Source organism: Lepisma saccharinum, chromosome 2, assembly GCF_977018435.1.
Source record: "Lepisma saccharinum chromosome 2, izLepSacc3.1, whole genome shotgun sequence".
Taxonomy (NCBI): domain Eukaryota; kingdom Metazoa; phylum Arthropoda; class Insecta; order Zygentoma; family Lepismatidae; genus Lepisma; species Lepisma saccharinum.
In genome coordinates, this window is record NC_139230.1 from 13474490 (window position 1) to 13492947 (window position 18458).

Here is an 18458-nt window from a genome sequence, read left to right on the forward strand (position 1 = left end):
CAGACCCATGGGCTGAATGTGACTTTTTCTCCCCCAAAGGAATTTCATTTTTGCTATTTAGTGTTGCTTTTAAGCAATTTTTGCTAATTGTCACAATAAGGATGAGTGAAGGTATGATGAAATTGATGAAGGGACACTTACAATGAACATCCATGCCCAGGCTGAGATTCAAACCAGAGACCCCTAGCATCATAGCATCCTGTGCTAATAACTCCATCATGAAGCTGATTTTTTCTTTTTTTTTTTAGAGAAACAGTGGGAGGATAGTTAATATAGTTTTAGAAGAAACAAATTCATGAAGGATCATTTTTTCTTGCTTCACTAACAATATTAAATTTAACATAAACTTGTATACAGTATTTGTGGTTCATAAACAGGGATACAGCCAGCATCATTTGGAAAGAGTAGATGCAAAATATTCAGATAGATGGAGAAAGGTTAATAGAAATAAATATGCAAAATAAAGGTGGGAATCTGAAGCTCATACACAAATATATATTGCCTATGTAAATAAGGCCTAACATGAATAAAGCATGCCAATTTACAATACCACAATAAAACAATGAAGCTTATCAGAGAAGGTTAAAAAAATTAATTTTCTTACCAATACAACCCTGCAATACCATTTGCAAAATCTTTGGATCTGGTGGCTCCTGTTGAGTTGCTAATGATAACTCTATTGTCTTCTTTTGAATATCTTCAATGGCTACTTCAATTGGTGTTAGCACAACCTAAAAAAAGTAAATTTAAAGAGAACATTTGAGAGTCGATTTTGAGAATGAATAACCTACGTAAAAAGGGAAGGAAGAAATTACATTTCATATTATTGATAGTTTGATGTTAAGGTATGTTACCTAAGAAACATTTCACAGAATGATCTCTATTGAAATTAATTTACAATGGTAAAAAAGTTAGCAAAGGATGTACTGGGAATGAGACAACAAAAAAATTAAATGAAGAAAAAAGGGATGAACCACCATCCATACTGATGATGGTACTCTTACTGATTCCCACCAATAATGATGCTTAAAAATTGCAATAATTAAAAGTTGCTCAAAATATTGATTAATATTGGTGTGCAAGTATTCCACTAAAATTATATGTACAAGTTTACCAAGATTTTTGCTTTAAAACATTCAAGAATTGCATGAGAATATTGAAATATTTATGTTATTACATTTTTTACACAAAACTGGTACAAAATTAGAAGAAACTTAAAATTTTATGTAATTTCCAGACTAACTAGACTCCACAGAAGTGTCCCAAGCCCTAAAAGAAAAATATGAGATCTATTTGGGACTGGGTAAATATTTCAAATTATTTAAAATTTGGAAGAATCATGAATTGATGCAACAGAGGAGGGAACACACACACAATGAACAAACTCCATGTCTTACCCAGAATTCCAATCCAGGAAACCTGGTAATGAGAAAAGGTCATGTGAAGTCAAACATGGAGCTGAAGGTTTACATCTACTGTAGAGATGGCCACCAAGGAGTCCTGACTTGACCCTTCAGGCAAGGCTTTGTGGGGTTTCATTAAGGATAAGGACAATCAACAGCCGTACCAAACAATAGTCAAACTGCAGGCTGCTGTGGCAGAAGCATTCACATGTATCACAGAAGATTTTCTAAACAAAACTTCTCACTGCACATGGCATCGCATTCAGATGTGTTATGTAATGATGGTGCTCATACTGATATTATGGACATACAATCTTCTATATGTGATATGATATAAAGCAAATAAATATCTGTTGTAGTTATGAAATAAAGAGGTTGCAACGTGACTTATGGCTCACTCTGTAAAGTCAGTGAAACAAGAATTGAGTTTTCAAGCATACAATAATTTGATAATATTGAGGCATTGGAATACACTTAAAATAAATTACAGAAATTTCCCATGGATAGTATACAGGTAAACAGGTTATAATTAGACTTAAGCGAGTTAGCAATTTTTCTCCACAAAACTTACTTGTAGAGGTTCTATTAATTTTGGTGGCCTCTGCCACAATCTACTTGGGAACTTGCAGCCAAGTAAGTTTCGCGGAAAAAAATAGTAACTCGCTTACATCTAATTGCACTTCTACAAATTCTCACCTTTTTTTCTAACAGAAAGGAAAGTAGCTGTTTCTTACTGAAATTGACCTCCTAAACATGAATATGTACTTCATTTTCTAAGATTGGCTCTTAATTTGAAGTTACGGCATAATTCAGGTTACCCATAAGCAATGCATCATTGGCTCTTATTTTCAAGGTAAGCATGATTTATGTTATATAACAAATTGAGCAATATGGGCATACCTTGATAAATATATTAAGAGCATCACATAAGGAGTCCTGGGAGTCCCCCCCCCCCGAAATATCTGGGAAGAATTAATACAATTTGAATTTTGAAATTTTAGCATGAAAACATAGATGAGAGGTGCCATGACAAACAGATTAAGCATCTATGCAAATTAACTTAGTGTGCTGTAAAAAATTGCAATCTTCTTCCTTTAGTGGTCATCTTGATTTTAGCATACATCTGTGAAGCAACATAAAAAGGACGCTACTCAAATGAGTCACTGCAACATAAAACAAGCCTTATATTCTCTTCCCTTCTGTCTGCAAGCTTTTCATGAATTAAGTTGACCCAATTTTTTGGAGGAGGAGAAGGGGGGGAAGTGAAGAAACAATGCACATAATGCATGCAGGGAGAGAGAACTGATTTAATTAAACCAGGAAATATTTAGAATGATTTTTTCCACTTGATACACAAATTATGGCAAATGTATTTTGTTTTCTTTCCAAGAACACGGGCTGTGAGATAACATCTTGACCTTCACTCATTCTCTCGTAAGCTTGTTGCATACCTCCACAGGATAAATTGTTTACGCCTGGTGATAAGCTCTATACTCGAGTAAGCCGCGCACCCCCATTTTCTGCCACGTTTGTAAGGGAAAAAAGTGCACGGGGTATTCAAGTAAATAAGGTATTCATTGGTGCAAAGAAGACTTTGTCATGGCACAATGTCAGGTCACCTTTTGTTTTGAAAAATGGTAGTAATTCTTTGTCTGTAGGGAGTAGTACCTTCACATCATCTGCCAGGTGATTCCATTGTTGCAGCTGTAAGGCCAACAATTAGGCTTTATTTTTGGGAAGTTCTAAGTCCCTGATTAGGAAATTTAATTTGGCCTGTGTTATCTTGTGGTTTGCAGAATTCTTGTTGGGAAACCTGATGGTAAGAGACCTGTAGGAATACCAAGATAAAGATGGAGGATAACGTTGAGATGGACCTAAAGGAAATCAGTAAGGATGGAAAAGATTGGATTGATCTTGCCCAGGATAGGGACAGATGGGAGGATTGTGTTGTTGCAGCCATAAACCTTCAGGTTTATGAAGGCTAGAGAGTTAGTTAGTTAGGTATCTTGTGGGGTTTGTTAGCAGCCAAAGGTGGTGAAATACTTCCCTGAATACATGACATATCAGAATGGAGTGTTGTTGTTTAGATGCTACCTTGTCAAATGGCCACAAGTGTTGCCACATCGCAGTATATACTGCATATATGAAATCTAACAATACTCTGGAAACACTGCACAACTGAATGCAAACTGGCCAATGTTGAGGGGATCTGAAACAGCAAAGGATGGTGTGATATGCTGGAATGCTACATGCCAGACCATCAGCAGTGTTGCCAAATATACTCAAGTTGAGCTGGGCAGCTTGAATGTGGCCCTCTCCAACACCCCCATTCTGTTACGCCAAAACGAGAGTCAACAGTGTCCGTGACTGTACAGTACCCTGAATATGGCAAATCAAACTTATGGGAAAAGAATACAGCATATTAATAACCTACCTGCTTTCTATCCACCACTTGTATCCTGGTCTTAACGTACGGAAAGTGGTTTGCTGTTGTTAGGATAGTCTTACGCTTATATTGTTCATGCAATTCACCATGTGCTCGCCCATCTGGTGTGAATGGTGTGGCATACACAAACCTCTCTGCAAAAGAAATTAAAATTATATGAGTCAGGTTTTAACATAAAGATTAGGTGGCAAAGGAGGTAAGAATTGATTGAGTGATTTGGTTTATTTTACTTTGTTTTTCAGTCACTTTAGGCTAATTGGGAAGATGAAGATGAGTGATGATGAAATTGATGAATGGACGCTCACAAACATCCATGCCCAGGCTGGTATTCGAAGCCTGGACCTCTGGTGTCGTAGCACGATGTGCTAACCACTCCGTCATGAAGGCCGACTAGGAAGGTGGGGGTAAGAAATGTGATGGAAAATTGAGTGCACTTACTTCATGATCAAACTATCCTGTACAGATACCTAAAATTTACATTGCTTCCATTTTTTGAGTCAAATTACCTCAACTTGTTTCATTTTGCATTCTTTGGACAAGAAAAAAAATTAGAATTGATCAGGAGGTCCCTTCAGGTATATGACCAGGTGTGTTCTGGAAAAAATTCAAATCTTCCAAGTAATCTCATTACTCTGCAAATCTTTGAGCCTGTCTCCAGAAATCACTAAGACAATCCTTTCAACACGAATTGCATTGAAACATGAAAAATTAATTAATTACAGTCAAATCCTGATTTTACGTTTTTCAGGGGCCTGTAAATAAAAAAAACGTAAAATACGGGAAACGTAAAAAGCAAGAAAGCATAAGGGAGGGGTGAAACTCAAAGTGTCAGTAAGAAATAAATACACAATCGACTTTTTATGGGGTATATTGTATCAAAAATTATTTAACAACAGGAAAGAAGTATGATAATCAACTTCTAAGGTCAAAAGCAAGACGTGCTGTTAAAATCAATGGCAGATTAGCAGGACCCACTTTCGAGGGTAGGGATGGTGGATGACTGCTCATAACTGCCACCTATTAGGTTCAGTTGATGCATCTGATCATGTGAGATCTCCGTTTACTCTGTAAACTGGTAATTAGTTGCTATTTTTAAAAGTCCTGGGTGATTGGAATGGGGTGATGATTTATAGTTGGATGCCAAGCATCTTTATATACTGTAATCAAAGTGTCCTGAAGACATGCAGAATGGTTCAGATTCCACTTTGAGCTGCATATGTATCGAGTCCCAATCAGCCAAACAGCATGAAGTGAACAAAACAAGCTTTGTCAAACTTACACATTTTTACACGTCGCAATAAATTATCAGTGATGCGCGTAGGATTTTTGAAAGGGGAGATGGGGTTACGTATACTTTTTATAGTAGTCAACCCTCATTTTGCCATCTTTTCCTGCCTTTGACGTTCTTTTTCTTTTTTTTAGATCCATGTTAATTGATGATTTATTATTGGATTTAGAAGTCTTGCGGAGGGCTAACACCCCTTCCACCAATAGTTTCCCTGTAAATAACGTGTTCGTTTAGTTTTTTCTCGCTTCCCGTCAACATTTAATATTGTGTGATTTATTTTCAGCACGTCAATGGTTCCGAAGAAAAGCGGCGATTATATTATTCTTAGCATCATGTGCATTTCCTTCCTGCACTGTTCTGTGTGTTCAAGGTGTTTACCAGAAGGCAGAACAAGAAAAAAAAAATCTAACTCCTCGCTTTGTGTCTGGTACTCATGTTTCCTAATCATCAAAACAAAGCAATCTTCGGAGAGGAGATTCAAAACAATGCCGCTTTTCTTCCCTTTGGATAACTCATAGCTCTGGAGCCAGGAGACGAAACATTTGGTGCCAGTTGCCAGCTGCCCATTGCTCACAGACACCCTCCCACTGGTTTGTAATGGATGAACAGGTGGTTGAGCGGCACTGAACAAGTCTTATCAGAAGTGTGCCTATTCTGGGCCAAGTTGCATGAAGAAAGAAGGAAGGGGGGGGGGGGGGTAGAAGGATCATTGCTTGAAGTTCTCGAATGTTGTCATGTCAATGCTTCAGACATACGAGCAAGATTTCCGATGTGGGGCATTAAAAATTGAGAAAGGGGCTGAATCCTTCAATTACTGCTTGGTTCTACACAGTGCCCGTGTAATGAGCTCATGTTGGGAAGATGGGAGTCTTTTTTCTCACTTGCAGTATGCTATGTTCGTTGAATGCACGTATTCAGGTTGAAGAGCAACTGCGTAATTTTAGATGCTAGAGGAAAGTCTTTCCCCCTTTATGTTAATTGGTTAAGTTGTCTCGTGTAAGGGTGCTCACTTCCACAGGAGCAAGAAAATCGGGGCAGAAATACTTGGTGCACGTTTCAGTAATTACAAGGCTAGTGATTAGTGATGGGCGAATCGGAAATTTGATATCACGATATATCGTCAAGAAAATATCGTCACAGACGTAACGATACTATATTTTTTCTGTATTGTGATATCGGCATTATATATTATATATATATATATATAAATGAAAGAGGATTGAGGAAACACACACCGGACAAAGAAAAAATTCAAATTTTCGTGATGGTATGTCACATCTTCAGGAGTAGAGAGACATTGTATAACTAAGTGACTAGAGGGAAGAGTAAGCATGACCTGCAGTGTTGCTAGGTCCCGAAGGAAAAAAAAAAGTGTTGACAGTACCACAAAAAAAAATGGTTCTTTCGCCAGGCTTGTCGAAAACTGTAAGTGGTGGGGGGGGGGGGGGGTTGGTTGGGAAAAGGTGGTGGTGAGGATAGGAGATGAGGGGCGTTACTGGGTGGCCTTGTTCAGGCTTGGAGGTTTGGTTGCATGAATGATCTCCACCAGAACCACCACATCAAAATCCTCCCAGCTGACAAGGGATCCACCACGGTGGTCTTGAACTCTCAAGATTACCTGGCGGAAGCCACTCGCCAGCTGGCGGACTCCTCCACCTACAAAACCACCACGGTCGACCTTTCAGCCACACACCTCAACAGAATCCAGGATTTTATCCACACCCGAGGTCCTCCGGAGGGCCTGACAGCCTCCACCATATCCATGCTCATCCCAGACAACCCCCGCACCCCCACTTTTTACCTGCTGCCCAAGATCCATAAACCTGGCAACCCTGGCAGACCCATAGTGTCCAGTTACAATTCACCTTCTGAAAGAATCTCAGCCTTTGTCGACTCCCACCTCCAGCCTCTTGTTAAAGCTCTGCCCTCCTACCTCCGGGACACCAGCCACTTCCTTCAGAAAATTAACACTCTCCCACCATTACCTGCCAACACTATCCTTGCCACCATCAATGTTACTTCTCTCTATACCAACATACCTTACTCCCATGGCCTCTGCTCCATAGAATCCTTCCTCAACAACAGACCAAAACCCCACAACCCCAGCACTAATTTCCTGACCCATCTAGCTCACCTGGTCCTCACGTGCAACAACTTCACCTTCGAGGACAAGCACTATCTCCAAATCCGGGGCAAAGCCATGGGTACCAGAATGGCCCCATCCTATGCCAACCTGTTCATGGGCAAACTTGAAAAAGAGTTCCTGGAGACCCAATCTCTCAAACCTCTCCTCTGGCTACGTTTCATCGATGACATCTTCATGCTTTGGATGCATGGAGAACCTTCCCTGACCACCTTCCTAGACAAACTTAACCACTTCAGCTCCATCAATTTCACCTGGACTGACTCCACCAACCAAATCACCTTCCTGGATGTGGATGTGCACATGAAGGAAGGACATTTGGAAACCTCCATCCACATCAAACCTACCAACCATATGCAATACCTACACTTCTCCAGCTCCCATCCGTTCCACACCAAGAAAGCCATCCCATTCTCCCTGGCCCTCAGAGGTCAATGCCTCAACACCTCAGCCACCTCCCGACAGAACTATAACCTCCGCTTACACCAAGCCTTGACCAACCGTGGATATCCTTCCACCCTGGTCACCAAACAAATATCCCGAGCTGCTTCATACACTCACACCAAGAAACCTGCCACCAATCCCCCTGCACTTGTCGCCCAATATCACCCCCACCTCAACAAAATCAGACACACTCTACGTTCCCTCCTTCCCATCCTGCACAGTGATCCTGACACCAGAAATATCTTCCCCGACAAGCCCAGAGTTGTCTTCAAACGCCCTCCCAATCTCCAAAACATCCTGGTCCACCACAATCCACCTACTCACAATCAACTCACACCTGCCCACAAATGCAACCACCCAAGGTGCAAAACCTGCCCCATATTTGTCACTTCCCGCACCCTCCAGATCCACACTGCCACCAGCAAATTCACCCTCTACCCCAAAGGAACCTGCAACAGCTCTAACCTAATTTATATCCTCACGTGCAACATCTGTGGGAAACATCCACAGCCCTGAACCTCCACATCAACAACCACCGCTCCTCTACCCAAAACCTGGACTTTGCTGTTGCCATTCACACCAATCACCACAATATTCCTTTTAATGACTGCTTCCAGGTAGCGATCGTCCACTCCTTGCCCCAATCCACCAACACCTCAACATGTATAAGATGGGAGAGGGCCTACATATCGACCATGAATGCAACCAAACCTCCAGGTCTGAACAAGGCCACCCAGTAACGCCCCTCATCTCCTATCCTCACCACCACCTTTTCCCAACCAACCCCCCCCCACCACCACCACCACCACAACTCACAGTTTTCGACAAGCCTGGCGAAAGAACCGTTTTTTTTTTTTGTGGTACTGTCAACACTTTTTTTTCCCTTCGGGACCTGGCAACACTGCAGGTCATGCTTACTCTTCCCTCTAGTCACTTAGGGCTGGTTGCACCATCTCCGCTTAACGTCTTATCCCCCACTTAACACCATTTTGTGGTTGTTCAATGTCCGCCTAACGTTATCTAGTACTTAAAGTCCCGTGTACCGTAAGTGGCGGTCGGGGCTCCGCCTAACGCATTAAGTGTCGGATAAACATGGAAAAGCAGTACACTGTGCAGCCAACGGATACGTGCAGTACCTAGTATTATCTGTGTTTGCACTTTCATAGTTGATAAAATGGCAAAGTCTCGATCAGCTGATGTAAATTGCGAAAGTTTGCTGCACGTTTTGCATTACAAAATATCAAATAACAGCAAAAAAGGTGGATTTGTTAATTATCCTAGGAACAGCAATAAATAAAGCATCGTTTATAAATATATGTGTAAAAATGAATATTAGGTGGTTATTTTCGTGTGTGTTGCGAGAATGTTGTATATTGATATTAGCGTTAGCAGTTTCACTGTAATTTCGTAAGTAGGATTTGAGTGCATGCGGGTACAGAAATATAAATAAAAACTACCGTTCCAGACTTCCAGGTTAAAGTAATGCGTTTGATGCTTGCAAAATTGTATTAAAATTGCGTTCCAAATAAATGAATGTGTGTTTGCTGTAACAAATTTCTTCAACCAAACAACACAATATACGAAATGTACACCATGCATCAGTTGCTTTTTCGCAATCCTAGTAATTTGTAATCTTTAAAATTAAAACTCTTGTAATATTTGAGTCACTTCCGTCGCCATTGGTGTGAATGTAACATTGCAAATAAACAAGTAACCTGTTGTTTCCGAATAATAACTGGCAAAGAATGCTTGTATAATATTTAGCAGTACTCTTACCGTCCAGTTCATACATATGTACAAGCATGGTACAAGGAACAATTTCCGAATGGTGGTTTGTTTTGTACGTACAAACACACACATTTACAATAATAACCATGCAAGCAACTACATACCTAATAGTACATAAGACGTAATACCAATCTTTAAAAAAACGTATATTTGTACACGTGTGATTTATTATGTTAACTTTCAAAATTGGCAAAAAAAAAAGTTTACTGTTAACAAGCATTCTTACGATGTTGACACGCACATACAAGGAACAATTCCCTACTGGTTTTGTACCTAACCTAACCTACCCTAATATACATGGGAGTGCATAAGACGTAAAAGTTTTTTTTTCGGTATTTACTATTTACAGGAAACATTTTATGCGAAGTAACATTTTTTAATGACATTGTGCGATATTTTGTACTTTAACTTTAAGACTGGCAAAAAAATAAATAATAATAGAGACAGGTACAGCAGTATATTTACGGCGTTGATACGTATATACAAGGAACAATTTCCGAATGGTGATGCAAAGAAAATGCACCATTGTAATAAACCTTGCACGAATCTGATGCCTGGAGATGCATAAAACGTGAACACATGTTGTTTTTTTCTGTTTTTTTTTTTTACATTCATATGCAATATACATGATCTTGTATTTAATATTTCAAAATAACTAGCCTAAAAAGACGAACGGCTAGGGAAAGAATTATCACCTTGGGAAATACATGCTAAGAACACCAAACCTGGCCTGCCTAACCTATCCACGTTGGCATATAATAGCATAAATAAGCATGTAAATAGGTTTGGCAAGTTATAATTTGTTTATTTAAGTTATTATATGCATACATGCATAGGTTAGGCAGACCAGGTTTGGTGTTGTTAGCATGTATTACCCAAGGTGCTAATGCTGTCCCTAGCCGATCGTCTAAAATATACCACAGCTTGTACGTATGTACAATGTATATTTTCCAGGTGGATGTTGGTGTTTTTTGTAAACAAAACTAGATATAACGTTGCACGAAACTACCTATCTGAAAGTATATACAGCCTGGAGTTTCTTCTTTTTTTCTTAATAAGAATAAAACATGTGTACATAGAATATTACGGCGGTACTTGACATTACTATTTGATTATTCCTTTTGTGCTAAGATGATTAATTCCCAATATGTACCTAGTACATAGAACTGTTGATTAACGATTTTTTTGTGCTATCCGAATTTGTTTTGAATACAAAAATGTTCATTTGCCTCGTTATTGCACAAAAGCTGCATTATACTAAAGAAGAAACCTAAGTAGTATAAGATAGCCAACGTTGATAATACTGATACTCGATATTCGCTAAAGAAGGTGTTACGGATTGGTAAATTATTAACAGAAACGAATGATAAATTAGTAAGAGCAGAATAGAAGATTGCTCTTCTCATTCCGTATATTTACACAAACTCAGACATGTCACCCTTGCACTAAAAATTTTAAAAATCTAACTTAAATTTGTTACGACTTCGTAAAATTTTGGTCACTGTTCAGTAGGAATATTCTACTTTAAATTATTTTAATTGGAGTACGTGGAAAATAATTTGAAATGATTTTAAGAATAACTCCCCCCTACTTGGAAACATTACGTTTTATATTATATCATATAACATATATCTGATATTAAATGAGAGTACGACACATGCATTACCTACTTCGATCAGCTGTTTCATTTTATTGCAATAAATATTTCGTTTTTTTTAAAACATATTTCATATTTCAGTTGAAAAAGCATGCATTTGGAATTGACAAGCAGACATTAGCACGTAATAAACAAACAAAACACAATCGAAAACACAACTTTTTCCAGTTTCTGTTGCCAGGTCGTACGCAAGCAGAAAAAAGTTCCACCTTACAAGGCAGAGGATAAAAATGCTTGGTGCAACCCACCTCCGCCTAAATCTCCCGCCTGTCGTTATCCAGCACTTTGTAAAGTGGCAGATTGAGTGGTGATGGTGCAACCGGCCCTTAGTTATACAACGTCTCTCTACTCCAAAAGATGTGACATACCATCATGAAAATTTGAATTTTTTCTTTGTCCAGTGTCTCTCCTCGTTCATTTTTTATTTAGCCCTTGTGGCCCTCCTTCCTTATATATATATATATATATATATATATATATATAATGGATAAAAGCAAGGAGGGCCAAAAGGGCTAAGTAAAAATCAAAGGCTTCGTTTCCGAGATAGGAGCCTCGCAAAAGGTGACAAAGTGAACGTCACACCTAGCTGGAACGAATACTATCACAGATAGAGAGGCGGTTCCAAGGGAATCATCAAGGAATCGTATGTGCTCAGTCCGGAAGTCACTGTGAAACGTTCACTGCACGCATGCGCAATGGAGTCCTCAAAGGAAATGGGGATTTCCAGCAAGAACAATGCATGGAAAGGGTATGTAACGCAGCAAGAAGGACCGTGACAATGAGAAATGCGTTAAAGACAACACATCCCGACCTCAAACATCAAAACATGAGCACGGAACACAAAATCCGAAAAGTTGAGCACGGTTGCATACCCCAGTTACACGCGAGGAATGAACGAATCATGTCATGTGGCATACGAGAGACACATTACTCCACCAGGAGGAGGGAAAGAAAAACACAATTTCAGATGATTGTGACAACGTGTATTTTTACATGCGACAACTACGTAATATCCCCCCCACACACACACACAACAACAACAACAAACAACAAATGCTACAATGTCTTACGCACAGACAGTGCGTGTCACTGTACACCAACTGAAGATGTCACTTTCACCACACAAAGGGGGTGGGGAGCAATACCAAGAGTGTTCGCACGCGATCACTGTGACGTAAAAGAGACCAGTTTTGGAAGCGCTGCGCAGGCAAGTCTGGCTCTCGTAGTCTACGTTTGACCTTCATGACTGCTGTACCCGCGAGAGCAGCTCAAAGGGTTGATTCTCTCCGGCAGTCATCCCAGTCGTGTTGCAGGTGCTGGGATATGATCAGCAGTTCAATCTAGGTTGTCATACACTTTGAAGAGTACTAGTATGTTGTATTGAAAGAAGTTGACGTGGTGGAGTGGGCAAGTCAAGTATCGCAACAATTGGTCTGTGGTGTTCGTACGGTGATACGGCCAATTTGTGCAGTGTGCCAGTGTTAAACAAAAACGATACTTTGAAGTTCCAGCTAACTATTACACAGGTGGCTGCGTATACGGTCCAGCAGCTAGCAGACATGCATCTCATGTATGGGGAGGCACGTGGTAATAGCCGTGAGGCAAGGCATCTTTATGGAGAACGCTTTCCACATAGACGTTTAACGTCTCATGCCTTCTTTCAGGTAGTGGACAGTCGACTGCATGAAACAGGGTCAGTGTTACCACCGCGGCAAGAAGTTGGAAGTCCCCGAAGTGTACGCACACATCAGTTTGCAGAAGATGTGTCAACAGCGGTCTCAGAACATCCTGGCACCAGTACGCACGTGTTCGCTCAGGCACGAAACACGTCTCGTGTGAATGTTTGGCGAGTGTTGTCAGAGGAAGGAATGCACCCTTTTAAACTGCAGAAAGTACAAGAACTGTTACCTCGTGACTTTTGCCCTCGTATGGAGTCTTGTCAATGGTTGAAGAATCAGCTGGACACAAACCCTCACTTCGGGCCAAAGGTATGGTGGACAGATGAAGCCATTTTCACCAGGATGGATGTCTTCAATAGTAGAAACAGTCATGTCTGGGACTTTGACAACACACATGCACTTTTTGTGGCCCATCACCACCACAGGTTTTCAGTGAATGTGTGGTGCGGAATAGTACATGATCATTTAATTGGACCATACATTCTCCCTGTTCGCCTGAATGGTCGCACATATCATGCATTTCTTAGTGAGGTTCTGCCTGAACTGTTGGAGACCGTACCTTTGGCACTGCATCAAGAAATGTGGTACCAACATGATGGGGCACCAGCTCATTTTGATCGTAATGTACGACATTTCCTGCATGACGTGTTTTGCAATAGGTTCATTGGTAGGGATGAGCCTGTGCCTTGGCCACTGAGGTCGCCTGATCTCAACCCTCTCGATTCTTTTTTCTGGGGAGAAATGAAAACGCTCGTATACGACACACCTGTCACATCAGCTGAGGACCTCGTTGCTCGCATCAACGTCGCCGCCGCGACAGTAGCAGATACACCTGGCTTGTTTGCTTGTACTCGACAATCCTTGATTCGTCGCTGTCATCTCTGCGTAGAAGTGAACGGCAGACATTTTGAAAACCGTCTGTGATTATCGCTCTCGGCAAATCCCAGTGAGAACAATCTTGGTATTGCTCCCCACCCCCTTTGTGTGGTGAAAGTGACATCTTCAGTTGGTGTATAGTGACACGCACTGTCTGTGTGTAAGACATTGTAGCATTTGTTGTTTGTTGTTGTTGTTGTTGTGTGTGTGTGGGGGGGGGGGGATATTATGTAGTTGTCGCGTGTAAAAATACACGTTGTCACAATCATCTGATATTGTGTTTTTCTTTCCCTCCTCCTGGTGGAGTAATGTGTCTCTCGTATGCCACATGACATGATTCGTTCATTCCTCGCGTGTAACTGGGGTATGCAACTGTGCTCAACTTTTCAGATTTTGTGTTCCGTGCTCATGTTTTGATGTGTGAGGTCGGGATGTGTTGTCTTTAACGCATTTCTCATTGCCACGGTCCTTCTTACTGTGTTACATACCCTTTCCATGCATTGTTCTTGCTGGAAATCCCCAATTCCTTTGAGGACCCCATTGCGCATGCGTGCAGTGAACTTTTCATAGTGACTTCCGAACTGAGCACACACGATTCCTTGATGATTCTGCCTCTCTATCTGTGATAGTATTCATCCCAGTTAGGTGTGATGTTCACTTTGTCACCTTTTGCGAGGCTCCTATCTCAGAAACGAAGCCTCAGTCGTAAAAATGGAACTCACACTTTTTGCTTGTTTTGTGTGAGGAATCACCTCCCAAGCATTGTAAACTACCTTTAGAAACACCCTATATATATTGATAAAATATCATGACAATACATTGCCAATATGATATATATCGCTAATATATAATCTAGTTGATATCGCCTGGATGATATTTTTTCAATATAGCGATATATCGTCTGACGATATATCACTATATTGAAAACATATCATCCAGGTGATATGGTCTGACGATATATCGCCCAACACTACTAGTGATGATAGCACAGGGGGCATGACAAAGCAAAGCCCCCCCCCCCTGCAAATCAGAAAAAGGAGAAGGTAAAGTTTCCGATGCACTTGCACCATGCCATGATGGGATGTGGGAGATGGTGTGATCAGCACCATGCTCCGGCCACCTTTACCTTACATATTCTTTGATTTTTGCCAATATGAAGGTGATGTGTTCAGCACCAAGCTTGGGCAGCCCCCGTGCTCTTTTGGTCCAAATTCGCACTTTAATGACATTTAGATGTGCACTAAATTTGGCTGCTCTCAGAAAATATTGCCGCACATCTCGTTTATTCACTCATTTTTCCTGGCCCCATCATACGAATTACGTAATATGCATAGAGAAAACATTCTCTGCCTCATGTAGAATAATCATTTATCACAACCTTGCCCCCCTCCCCCCACACAATTGATTTGACACGAATATTTTTCCGTCAGTGAGTAAAATATCGCCCTATCTGCCCATAGAAAAAAATTATCACTTTAGCTTGTGCGTTTTCAGCTTCGTTCTGACAACCAAATGATATAGTGTTTGTTCGTGAAAAAACAGATTAAAAATTATCGAACAACATCCAATCATATTACCTAAGGAATCTAAATTAATTTCCATTGAAGAAAAAGTGCCTTTGTTATCCGGTATGGCAAATCCTTAATTTTTTCCATTTTCAATGTTGCTAACGAGAAGAAAGGACAAGTTTTTACAAACAAGTCCCCATCTTTTTTCGTTCTTGTCAACTATGAAGAATTCAGTAAAGAGTGGGCAAAGAAGCGAATGGTGATTGAGTCTCATTGTCAATTTTCCACTTGCGTTTTTGTGGAGGGGAAGAGCAAACAAAGACACCTCAGTCACACACATTGTGTCCAAACTCTAGGGAAGGCAGCATTTAGAGAGAATCAGTTTGGCAACAGTGCGCTTGTTGTCTGAACCCACGGCAGAAGGATCGGCCCATTTTGTCTTCACAAGGAATGCAAGAAGTGCTTCCTGTCCCTCAAGGCAGGTATGACAAATGCAAGTTGTACCCTGCCTCTCCTCTCCCCCTGCCCATGCCTCTTCTCTCCCTCCTCTCGCACGAAGTTCAAGGTCGCATGGTGAATGAAACAGCTGCAAAAGCAAGAAAAGGGATGGAGAAGTTGCGTAGTCAACAGAACAGGTTTCTGCTATATTTTAAGACTTCGAGACGGCTCGGAAAATGTATAAAGCGGGAAACGGGAGTTAGAGCGAAAGTAAAATCGAGGTGAACGTCCTATTATTTAACATGGCCTTTTGCCGGGGCCTGACTGGATGGACGTATTAAGCGGGGAAAATGTATAATGCGGGAACGTAAAATCGGGGTTTCACTGTACATAGAACAATTTAATATTAATCTTATCTGGCTCTATAAAATTATCAAGTGCAATAGTTAACAATTTGAACAATATGCTCACTTATATATATATATATGAATACTCACTGATATTGTAATTCCTGTCAAAATGAGTCACACGATATCTCAGCTCATATGTCTCAAAATATGGTTCTACATATGTGATCTGTATGTAGGCCTTCTCTGGATTTAAGTTGCTCAGATCCACTGCATTGGAATCCTTGATGATGACAATATTCTCAGAACCAAATCTCTCTGCATAAAAATTCTGAAATATGATAAACACATCGCTAAATAACCTACAAAGCAATATTTTTTGATAAAATAGATTCGTACATATAATAGGGGATGGAACAGATTAATCAGTACTTTTTTGTTATCAGCTGAAACAGGCATATTGATTTATTAGTAATAAATAAACTGTCATTTAGTATTTTAGTAATTTAGTGAAAGTCTGCCATTTATTACAATTATTATGAATTTAGATGTACATGCTTTTCACGTCATCCATGGAGAGGTGGCTAGCGTGCCAGGCAGAGAGAGCACATCTGATAGCATTTAGACCCACAGCTGTACACTGACCTTGGCACTGGACGCATTGGTGCTTCAATATCCAGATAGCTGGTGTTCAGTTTGCACATGTTTGTGAAGTGTTAAGGTGCTAACAAGTATTTTAGATTGTTTTGTTTTAGTTCAATAATACCACACTATATGAACAATAAAACAACAAATTTTTATGTATGACACTTATGTCATTACGAATTCCTGTAGGAAAGTTAGAAGGAATTTGCAGCAGAATTCCTGGACATACCTGTTCCACACAGAGACAGTATTAGAAAACTTGTCAACAAATTAAAGGTAACAGGGTCTGTTCTTGATAAGAAGCAAAGGGTGAAACGGCATGTGCTTACTGAAGAGAAACGATGTGATGTTGGAGCACGATTGGAAAATACTCCTCAAAAATCCCTCCGGCACCTTGCACAAGAAACAGACATGACATCTGAATGGTGAGCTACCAAGCTCTTAAACCTGAAGCCATACATTAGAAAAATTGAAAGAAAATATCAGGAGAGAAATTGAAGCACTTTCGGAATAGGAACTGATACGTGTCAGTGAAAATTTCCTAAAAAGATACCCAAAAATATGTGGATGCAGGAGGACAACATTTCCAACAGCTCTTGTAACAAGGTGTGTTCATTTTAATTGTAACTGTCAATGTAATTGCACAAGCTTACTTCATTACATATCTAGCAGTTCAAGTTTCCCAGCAGAGACACACTCACTGCCCAGCATGCTTAGCTGCCACTCCATGGACGACTCAACTATACAGGGTAAGTCAAAATGATGGACCCGATTACAAAAATTTATTCTGTGAAATCTAATAAACATATGTTATTGTGAGACATGCGCTTCGAAAGATTAACTTTCAAAGTTTAGTTTCCATGCAGTGTTTCCACTTTCTATCGCTAGGAGTCAGCAGCGAGCAGGAAAATGGCGTTGACTGGAGAACAGAGATCTTTCTGTGTGCTTGATTATCATGTGAACAAGTCTGTGATTACTGTGCAACGGCATTTCCGTACCAAATATCGGAGAGAACCACCTACGGGAAAGGCCATTCGCAAGTGGTATGAACATTTCAGAGATTCGAGCTGCATCTGTAAATGAAAATCGACTGGCTGTCCGTCAACTGAGGAAGAGACAGTGGAACGAGTGCACACATGTTTCGTGCGGAGTCCACAGAAGTCCACCTACTGGGCAGCGAGAGAACTTCAACTTCCACAGAAAACTGTCTGGCGGGTTCTGCGGAAACGTTTACAAATGAAACCCTACTTCTTGCAACTAGTTCAAGCCTTAAAAGACACTGATTATGCTTTGCACGCATCCTTCTGTGCTGATTTCCTCGCATTAATGGAAACAGATGGGTTCTCCGAGAGGTTAATTTACAGTGATGAAGCAACTTTTCACCTTTCAGGGAAAGTGAATAGACACAATGTAAGGATTTGTGAACTGCTAAACCTCGCGAATTTGTGGGACACAAATGCGATTCTCCCAAAGTGAATGCCTTTTGTGCCATATTCCATGTAAACATTTATGGGCCCTTTTTCTTCCATGAACGTACTGTGACAGGACTGTTTTCCTTGATATGCTGCAACTATGGCTCCTTCCACAGCTTGCAGAGGATAGCGCAGATTTCATTCTCAAATTGGATGGTGCCCCTGTGCATTACCATGGCAGCATTCGGGACCATCTCAATGGGGCATTGGATCCTCCGTGCATCTCAGGAGGATCGACCTCTCCTTTATTGGCCACCTCGTTCCCCCAACTTGAACCCATGTGATTTCTTCATGTGGGATTTTGTCAAGGATCATGTTTACGTA

The 18458-nt window shown here is 40.5% G+C and overlaps 1 protein-coding gene across 2 annotated transcripts in view; it reads right to left on the reverse strand.

The window, feature by feature from the left end:
• Zir (dedicator of cytokinesis) overlaps positions 1-18458 on the reverse strand; it is a 157044-nt gene that overhangs the window by 14441 nt on the left and 124145 nt on the right. For both annotated transcript variants that reach the window (XM_083117051.1, XM_083117050.1), the window contains 3 exons: positions 16168-16348; positions 3838-3983; positions 605-731 (listed from right to left, as the gene is read on the reverse strand). In XM_083117051.1, coding sequence (XP_082973177.1) covers positions 605-731; positions 3838-3983; positions 16168-16348 — 454 coding nt within the window. The remainder of the gene's footprint in view (positions 1-604; positions 732-3837; positions 3984-16167; positions 16349-18458) is intronic.